Here is a 9,734-nt window from a genome sequence, read left to right as displayed (position 1 = left end):
TGTATTCACATGCATTGCTTGGCTCGGATTGCCCCCTCTTTACTTCAAAGCCCAAGTACATCTTCCCTTTATTAAAACTCTGTCAATATTCTTTATCTATCCCATCTCACCATTGACTTTTTTAAATTTATCACACCCCAAATAGACCCTTTCTCTTGCCATAGCCATGGCTGACCAAACCATTAGCACTACATATCCAATTCTAATTCCAATTCCAGCTTCTCCCTTCATTATTCCTTGAGGACATGAACAGCACAGCAGGTGATTCTGGATTTCTTAGCTCTAACAACATTGGTGGATTTGGCTATGGCATCGGTATCTCTATTGGAATCCTGCTGCTGATTACAACAATCACTTTGACTTCCTATTTTTGCACGCGAAACCAACTGGCATCGGTGCCCATCCAAGCAAGAAACGTTGCAGATCAGCAGCTGAACCTGCAGAACTTTGTCGTCGATATAGGGCTTGATGAGGCCACTCTAAATAGCTATCCTACACTGCTGTATTCGGAGGCCAAGCTACACAAGACAGGCTCCACTGCTATATGCTGCTCCATATGTTTGGCAGATTACAAGAACACTGATAAGCTCCGGTTGCTGCCTGATTGCGGGCATCTCTTTCACCTCAGATGCGTTGACCCGTGGTTGAGGCTGCACCCAACTTGTCCGATCTGTAGAACATCTCCATTGCCTTCACCTCTAGCGACCCCTCTGGCTGAGGTGGTTCCACTGGCAAGCAGGCGGGATTGAACAATATAGTGAAGGAAAAATTATGTGTAGTCTTTGGGTACCTTCTGGACGCTGCAAAATCATCACATCTTACCGGATCAGCTCCAATTATTGATCCATACAGCTCTTTCCCACGATGTAATATCTCCTATATTCTTTTGTTTTTGTAGTTTTTGAAATAAATTTTATGATGTACACCTGATTGAAATATATGCATGCGGGTAAAATTAAGAAAGTTAAACGTATTGAATATGAATTTTTGTTTTGTGTGTGTGTGTGTGTGTGTGTGTGTGTGAGAGAGAGAGAGAGAGGGGGGGGAGAGGGAGAGAGATGTTCTAAAAATCTAATATATATATGCTTAAGAAATAGAATTTTTGGTGCTTGAACAATGAATAATCATATATTTGTTGGTATTTCATTCTTTTTTAAAAAGTTGATAATTGATTGTAAAAAATCAAAAACCTGTAAAATAATCTTTTATAATAGAATTTAAAGAGTTTCAGATGATAAAGTCAATATTTTTTTAAAAAAAAAAATATTGCAATAAATGAGAGAATAAACTTTAAATTCCCAGAACAAAAGTGTTTTTTCTTGTTTTTATATGATAAATGCTATGAGATTTAAAACTATTGATCTCTAAAAAATAATTATGAACTCTTTATCTAAGTGGTTTAAGAGTATCTATAACCTCTCAACTTTATTGTTTTCCTGAAAATGAGAGGCTAAAACGTCATTTTCTCATAATAGCATTAATGAAGGTTAAATATTTTTTATACAATATTAATGAGGACAAAAAATATGGCAAGTCTCTTAGAGATTTTTTATATATTAATAGGTGAGGGAGACGAATATCTTTAATATTAATATTTTATGTTAAAAATCATAAGAATAAACAAATAGAGTTTTATGGTCCAACATTGGACCTATAACGATTTTTAGACACTTAGCCCTTCGCATTTAGCACACCGTCAAGCCCACGTTAATTGAGTATGACAGTAAGTCAAACTCATGCCAAAATAGGCATGGCACATAGCCAAACTCAAGGTCAATAGGGTTGCTAGACTCATGCTTAAATGAGCTTGGCCTGTAGCCAAGCCTAATGGTATTTGGTCTAGCAGCTCATTATACTCATGTATGCTTAAACTCAACAAATAGTTAAACCCAAGGATGTTGGGTTTGTAAGATCGTCAAACACACGTTCGCTTGGCTTTATCATATAGTTGAATACAAGAATGTTGGGTCTGAAAGGTCATCAAACTCACGTTCGTTTAGGGTTAGCTCATAGCTAAACTCAAATATATTGGATTCGGCAGCTCACCAAATCCATATCCGCTTGGACTGAGCGAGTAGTTGATCTCAAAGACATTGAGTCTGGTAGCTCGCCAGAAGTATATTTGATTGGACTGAGCCCGTATTTATAAAGGTTGAGGGAGCTCAAAATAGCTTATGTTGTGCTAAAAAATGATATAACAGTTCAGATCCTTTAGTGGAACTCAACTAAGAGGGAGCTTTGTCTTGCTTATGATGAAATGGCCTCCCTAAAGTAGGGGATGGTTGAGATGAGGGTGTTCCAAAAAGCTCTAAGGGTTGAACTTTTTACATGCAAAGAAAAAACCTAGAGCTCTCGTGCAATGATAAAAGCTTTGAGGAATTTTTCTAAGGAGTTCTAGAAGATGTTTGAAGGGTCTATAACAAGACTTTCCTTGCTATTTCAACTTGTATTTCTTCAACATGTCAAAAAGAATTTAGATGGACGTTAACTATGCTTTTCATCCAATCCCATGCCTGACTTTGTTGTTGATGTCTTCCTTGTCAAGGCTGCAACTACCCAACACAAAGTATACCTTGCTGGAGAGCCTTTCCTTGATGTTAGGCTCTTAGCCCCTCCCCCCACCCCTTTTGGCTTTATACTTAACCTTGGTCGTATGAGGTTTTTCATCATATAATGAATATTTATATTTTATTGAATATGGTATTTTATTCATTTATATGATGTTTTCTTTGAGAAAAATATTTTGTTAAACTTGTCTAGTCTACATGGATTCAAAACATATACTTGGTAAAATCTCCATAATAGGTCTTATGCTCATATTTAAAAAAAAAAAAAAATTAAAGTAACTTTTTTAAATAGTTTGTATAGATCAAAGCCCATACTTAGAAAAAATCTCAAATTTTAGTAAGATTTTCTAGTGACCATAATATTAGATGGCAACTATTGTCATTCAATGGTGTGCACATCACGACATCCTCAATCAAGTTTAATAATTTGACTTTTTTTTTTTTAATTAGACGATAACAATATAGGCAATGATAGTAAACAAAAATTATTTTTTTTTTTAACAAAAACATTGAAGGTACAAAACTGGATTAAAAAAATTAAAAAAAAATAGCTTAAGGTAACGTGATAGATATGTAACCTAGTTATTAAGGGGCAAGCCAACCTAACTTAACCTGCAAAACTCGTGGTCTAGGTCATGAAATTGAAAAAACATGATAGAAAAGAAATTAAAAAAAAAACTATAAAGTCAATCTTTAAAAAATAAAAAAAAACTAAAGTTGAATGATAAAGTCAAAAAAGGAAAATAAGCCAAAGAAAAAAGACATTGACCCGCATTAGCTTTTGAAACCCATGACCCAGGTCATTAAACTGGAAGAAGCATATATGAAAAAATCACGAAGGCCAATCCCCGGCAAATCAAATGATGAAGGATGAAATCAGGATAAAATTACACAAAAGAATATGAAATAAAAATGATGATTAAAAGAATGAGGATGAAAATAAAAATAAATAATAAATAAATTAGAGGGCAACCTAAAATTGTTTATTAGAGGGTTAAATTGAGAAGAAAATTAACTTTAACAAAAAGAAAAAAAATCAAAAGAATAAGGACTAAATTGAAAAAAATAATATACTATAAACTTAGATTGAATTGGTGAAATTGAAAACTAATAAAACTTTTACAAAAAAGCAAAGGAAAAAAAATTAGAAATCAAAAGAATAAGGACTAAATTAAAAAAAAAGTATATAACAAATTAAAATTGAAAGATAAAATTGAAAATAAATAAAAGTTTTTATAAACAGGCCAAGAATAAAAATTAAAAATCAAAAGAATAATGATTAAAATTAAAATACCAAAAATAAATAGAGTAAACCTGTAATTTTTTTAGAGAAAAAGAAATGAAAGGGAAAAAAAATGGTATATTGAAGACAAACCACCTCATCACTACCAACACATTTTAAACCAGGATGAAGATGATGTGGCGGCACTTCCAATGACACAACAGAATGGTAGATTTGGTAACCAGAAGACATCACACACATCACCTGAATGGTGAACGGGTGTCTCTCATGTACTAGCTAGATTAGAGTATGCACCAATAGGTTTTTCAATTTAAATATTAATTAATTAAGTGGAAAAGATCAAATTACTTTTATTGGTTCTGGAATCTTTAAAAAAAAAAAAACCTATGTGAAAAGATAAAAAATCTCATAAATGTATGAGTTATATTTTTCTTAATTCTAAGAGTAAATATATCTTTTCATTGTATTTAAAAAAAAAAAATCATTGATCAATGGCTTGAATTTTTTTCTTACTTTGAGTGTAATTTAATTATTTACTATTTTTCAAATTCAAAAAAAAAAAAACATATATACCCGGTGACAATCGGTAATGAGAAAAAATTGAATTATCTCCCATTCAAGCCATTTCATTTTTTTTCTTTGAAGGCCAAAACCATAATTTTATTATAACAATGAATAGTGTTTTTTTTTTCCTAGGTGTGAAGTGATTTCTCTACTATTTCTAGAGTTTTTTTCGTTTTGTTTGAAATGGTTTTTTTTTTTTTTTTTGGTAGAAAGAGGTTATTTTTTTAATGTTGATATTGTGCAATACATGATACATCTTTTAGTTTTTTTAAAAAATAATAATTAATTAATGTTAATGTAGTGTAGGTGTAAGTGGGGACAGAAAATTAAATTATTAAAACCCAACCAATCATCCATCTTGAAGCCAACTACCATTCTAATCATACACCAACGCCACCCTCGACGTATCTGGACCATTCAAATCCAAAGATTAATAATATCACATTGGATACCTGCTCTGTCCAAAGCCCCTCAGAAGAAAACCCCAGATTGATTAAATTCTTATTCCACTAATATTCCTTCCTCCTAAAATCTCTACGATTTCTTTAGATTCTCTGAAATAAATGGCTAACTGCATGATGATTGTTCCTTTGCTTATCTCGCTTTGTCTGATCCTACCTTTGATTCAAGCCTCCAAATTCCAGTACTGCGGTCTCTCCCTCTCTAAATCCTCTCTTTCCAATTTATCTCAACCAAAATCTTGTTTTGTTTTAATTTAATTGAATCTTCTTCTTTTTTTCATGCAGATAATAACAAGGATTATGACGTTAAAGTTAGCGGAGTGAAGATAAGCCCAAATCCGGTGAAGAAAGGGAAACCAGCGACCTTCACTATCTCTGCAACAACAAGTGACTATGTTTTTCTTTCTTATGGAAATTAATGGCTTTTGCTTTTTTTTTTTGGATAATTTCATTTTGTTATTTTTATCGTCGAATTATAGTTAATTAATACAGGTGAATCAATTGCTGGATTTAAAAAAAAAAATTGGATAATTATAAGTTGCAAGTCTGATTGCTGAATTTTAATTATTTAATTAATACAGGTGAATCAATAACTGATGGGAAAATGAGGGTCGATGTTAGATACTTCGGATTTCCTGTGTATAGTCAGGATCATGATCTTTGCGAGGAGACGTCCTGCCCTGTAACCAGTGGTAATTTTGTGGTGTCTCACACTGAAGAGTTGCCTGGGTTCACTCCACCTGTAAGTGATTTATATGCATTTTACATATATTTTGATGGATGTTATTGATTGGATATTGTGGATGTCACATCCGTGTGTTTGGAAAATTCTGTCGAGGATGACATGATTATGGCATATAATCAGATGCTTTGAACTAAGCAACTGGCTCTTCAAGCTCAGCTGTTTAAGTTTTTTGCAGCTGTGGGCAATTTATTTGGCATGTAAATCTCAAGGAGCATGATTTTTTCAAGAGTGAAAACTGAGTAAAGTGAAGTGGATGATGGGATATTGTTTCTTATAATATTCCCTTTTGAGATCTCTAAATTAGCAATCTTAGTTTTGGGATTAATTGATTTGGTTTGTTTCCAACTCATTGTTTTGTTAACCATATATGCCTGTTTTTTCTTGCAACATCATGAATTTTAAAACCTCCATTAGATGTCATGAAATCCGTTATTATTTTCTAGAGCAAAATGGTGAGTAGTACATGGTCATGGTTTTCTCCAATTATGATCTAGCTATTTCAATCTCTGTAGCTTGTGGGTGCACTCATCGGTGATCAGTTTCTCTGAAGCACTGTTTGATAGTAGGGAATTGTCCAGAATAACACCATCACAGCTGCTATCATCCATGAATAGATGTTTCTGCTGGACATAATTTTCCTTTTAAACAAGCATTATTAGTTTAATGACAATAATGTTACTTTTCTGTGTATCAAATCCAACTCCTAAATTTCTTTTTAATGAAAAAATTAACACCATGTTATTTCTACTCTTGCTTGAATCTCTATCAACTCCACCCTCACCTTTTTTTTTATTATCCCTCTTATGAGTGGTTACAACATATGGAGGATAGACTATCCCAGCCTGTTTCTTTTCTCATTTCTTTTGAATTGTTGACTATTTGATTCGAAATGGCTTTTGAATGTCCCTGGTTTGAATCACTGGATCTAATTTTATAGTGGAGGCAAGATAGTGAGATCAATCAGATGAATGGATTTTGCATTTACCTGCCAATGTTTGTCATTTGCAGGGTTCATACTCTCTTACTATGAAGATGATTAATGGAGAAAGTCGTGAACTTACTTGCATTTCCTTTGGTTTTCGCATTGGTTCTGCATCATCCGTTTCTGACGTTTAGGTGCCTTGAAGGCTCACCTCATGGTCTAAGCACCGTCACTTCTGTATCCATAGCATATACCTTTTAGCTACCCTAATATTGCTACAATGTCATGATGTGTAATGTATGATTAAGCTCCATTTTCTTAATACGAGGATCAATTCGGTAGCTATGTTATTGAGAATTGTCAATACCCATTATGTATCCTTTGATGCAGGATGATAGGCTATCTGCTCACTTGAACTTTGGGGTAATTTGTTTTCGAAACAGATGACTATTGAATGAAACCGTATGCCATATTGCACAAATGCAGGAAGGGAATAAAAACTGATGTTGTGATCATTGAAGGATCAACTACATATTTGGTGCAAAATGATTGGTCTGCTAAAGAGAAATCAATTTTCTATGAAAGAATAATACGAGAACACAGATTATTCGCTATGCATGTCCCTGATGTCCCCATGTGTGCTTTGAGACCTGCCTTACAGATTGGATTCCATGCTGCAAAATGCTTTCTGAGAGATGGGAAAAAAACCCACTTTTCTAAATAACGAGCCCGCTTTCTGGTGATTGTTTGGTCACCACATGACGAGGTCCTTTTCTCAGCCCTCGAGGTCCCAAAATATCATTTTTTACCCTTCTCCTTTTTTAAAATTAAAAAAAAAAGGTTTTTATATCTTTTTAACCATAAAAATAACAACGTTATAACTGGATACAATCATCAATCAACTCCGAAAACTAAATAAAATATAATGCTCAGCCTATAAAACAGAGAGAGAGAGAGAGAGAGAGAGAGATAAATGACTTGTGAATTCATCTCACTCAACCTTTAACCTGTTCTTGTACTCTTTAATCTCTGTGCTTCCTCCTTCGTTCTTTGTAAAATATATTATGTCTGGGTTTAATTGTTAGAAATTCCAATTCATAGTTTTTGATGTTTGGGTATATATATATATATATATATATATAAACAAAAAAAAAAAAAAAAAAAACAAATGTTAGGTCTAAAATCTACCTCCTCTAACTGCATGGCTAGTTATTGACTATTGCATACAATTGCATGGGGTTTTTTATCCTTGAGATTTTCCGTTCAACTTAACATGAATGATCCTACTCTCAACCCATTACAATTGAGCTTTTCTTACGTTCCACTAAGGTTAATTTGCTGACTCGAGTTGTTGCCTAGAGGCTAGAGGGTTCAACTTTTCTTTTTCTCCTTTTGAATTACAGGATTTGTTGAAAGTGGGGCAAAAAAAAGAATTTCCGGCACCATCAATGAAAGGGAAAGGAAAGCTCCATTAATCAAATACGTTTATCAGTGTTATATTGAAGAGCACAACACCTGTGCTTCTGGCACACCATGTCTACAGGGGTGCAGCTCTGCTGCCTCGGAACCATCCCCCCTGGTGTTCCACCACCAATCAAACTGTGCCACAACATGGCATCAAGGGCATGAGTGCCAATGGCAGGGAAACCAGGCTGTGGTGCCTTTGCCAACCAATTACTTGAAATGAAAAGCACATCCCCTCGCTCATTGTTTGAGGTGGTGTGGTACTCTTCATACCTGATGAGACACCATGTTGTTGGTAAAAGACCTAAAGGGTCAGGGTCCTCTGATAAAAGGGTTGCCATGGACTCCACCTAGCCCCCACAATTTGTGCAGTGATCAATTCATGGCTTTAAAAAGCAATCAATTACCCACGCAAAGCTTTTCACTTTTGTGCCACTGGAAACCAAAAGAGAAACCTCCACTGCTGTTTCATGTCCTCTAGTCTCTTCATAAGTCGTTCTCAGATAAAATCCACCCTTCCCTCTTCAACTGGTTGTCATCACACCCCATCCATTTTGTGAGCAAAAGAAATGAAATCAATGAAGGGAAGATTCCTAAAGAAATTGAATTTCATTCCAAGTATAAGCACACTGAAACAAGGTCTAGTTTCCCATCTGAACTCCACAGAAAGTTTTTCCTATCAGAACCTGCAGATACCACCAATTTACATACAAGAGGATCCCAAAAAAGACATTCTAGCTGGTAGTTTTGGTGTATCAAAACACAAAACTGAATCAAAAGATGAAGAACTGGATTTGGAACTTAATTTTGTCGACAAGGTGAACATTGCAACCTCCGTAGTATCCAATGACAGAGTGCCTGCCGTGGATAGTCCTGAGGCTCCAGTCTCAACGGAGATCACCGTGGAGCAAGTCACAGAAAATGAAGCTGAGAAAGAGATTGAAGAACATCCATCTCTTTTAGATTTTGAAGAGAAATGTCTTCCAGGAGGAAGCCAGTCTGTGATTCTCTACACGACAAGCTTGAGAAGTATAAGAAAGACATTTGAGGATTGTCATGCTATTCGGTTTTTGTTGGAAAGTTTGAAAGTAATGTTCTGCGAGAGAGATGTTTCTTTCCACTTGGAATTCAGGGAGGAACTATGGAGGATACTGGGTGGCAGAGTGATTCCTCCAAGGCTTTTCATAAAGGGAAGGTACATAGGAGGAGCTGATGAAGTGATTGGCTTGCACGAGCAAGGTAGGCTGAAGAAGCTCTTGGCTGGTATACCTCTCAACCTGTCTAATTCCCCATGCAATGGTTGCGGCAACAAGCGATTTGTTGTTTGCTCCAATTGTAATGGCAGTTGTAAGGTCTTTGAAGATGATCAGAATGATGAGAAGTGCATTAGATGCCCTGAATGTAATGAAAACGGATTGGCTAAGTGCCCCATCTGCAGCTGAAAGTCCAGCTATTGTCCTGAAGCTCTTTGTTGATTCTGTAATGTTTTCCATCTTCCCTAACTATTTCTTCAGTTTATAATATCAGACTATCTTGTAACTTGTACAGTGCTTGGATAGAACCCTGCTGCTTCAGTTGCAGCACAAGATGCTAGGCCTATATATATGAGTGGAGGAGTTAATGAAATGTAACACCAAGTGTCCTGAGTGCTTGCGATAGAGTAGTTAAAGCCCTTTCTGCTGTAGAAAATCTATTGGTATTTCCTTGCTCACCCCTTTTTTTTTTATCTTGTTTTCCTATCTTGTCTAACATTTCTCTTCATTTAAAT

The 9,734-nt window shown here is 35.0% G+C and overlaps 3 protein-coding genes across 3 annotated transcripts; all 3 read left to right on the top strand.

Moving 5' to 3' along the window:
* Positions 1-144: 144 nt before the first annotated feature.
* On the top strand, positions 145-944 carry LOC118043811 (RING-H2 finger protein ATL70). Its single transcript, XM_035051887.1, has one exon. The coding sequence runs from the start codon at positions 246-248 to the stop codon at positions 747-749; it is 504 nt and encodes a 167-aa protein (XP_034907778.1). The 5' UTR covers positions 145-245; the 3' UTR covers positions 750-944.
* A 3,838-nt stretch (positions 945-4,782) lies between these two features.
* On the top strand, positions 4,783-6,843 carry LOC118043814 (MD-2-related lipid-recognition protein ROSY1). The gene is made up of 4 exons (XM_035051891.2): positions 4,783-5,025; positions 5,121-5,222; positions 5,417-5,577; positions 6,589-6,843. The coding sequence occupies exons 1-4, from the start codon at positions 4,938-4,940 to the stop codon at positions 6,694-6,696; spliced, it is 459 nt and encodes a 152-aa protein (XP_034907782.1). The 5' UTR covers positions 4,783-4,937; the 3' UTR covers positions 6,697-6,843.
* Positions 6,844-7,764: 921 nt separating this feature from the next.
* LOC118043813 (uncharacterized protein At5g39865) lies at positions 7,765-9,597 on the top strand. Its single transcript, XM_035051889.2, has one exon. The coding sequence runs from the start codon at positions 8,536-8,538 to the stop codon at positions 9,406-9,408; it is 873 nt and encodes a 290-aa protein (XP_034907780.1). The 5' UTR covers positions 7,765-8,535; the 3' UTR covers positions 9,409-9,597.
* Positions 9,598-9,734: the final 137 nt, after the last annotated feature.

This window comes from Populus alba, chromosome 6 (genome assembly GCF_005239225.2).
Source record: "Populus alba chromosome 6, ASM523922v2, whole genome shotgun sequence".
NCBI lineage: Eukaryota > Viridiplantae > Streptophyta > Magnoliopsida > Malpighiales > Salicaceae > Populus > Populus alba.
Note: the sequence above shows the minus strand (reverse complement) of the source record. Positions and strands in the feature narration are given on the sequence as shown.

What these genes read in the sequence shown, in the direction of transcription:
- LOC118043811 (XM_035051887.1), top strand. Translation starts at nt 246, where the DNA reads ATGAACAGCACAGCAGGTGATTCTGGATTTCTTAGCTCTAACAACATT.
- LOC118043814 (XM_035051891.2), top strand. Translation starts at nt 4,938, where the DNA reads ATGGCTAACTGCATGATGATTGTTCCTTTGCTTATCTCGCTTTGTCTG. An exon ending in CTCCAAATTCCAGTACTGCG is followed by an intron (nt 5,026 to 5,120) that starts GTCTCTCCCTCT and finishes TTTTTCATGCAG; the next exon opens with ATAATAACAAGGATTATGAC. An exon ending in CACTATCTCTGCAACAACAA is followed by an intron (nt 5,223 to 5,416) that starts GTGACTATGTTT and finishes TAATTAATACAG; the next exon opens with GTGAATCAATAACTGATGGG.
- LOC118043813 (XM_035051889.2), top strand. Translation starts at nt 8,536, where the DNA reads ATGAAATCAATGAAGGGAAGATTCCTAAAGAAATTGAATTTCATTCCA.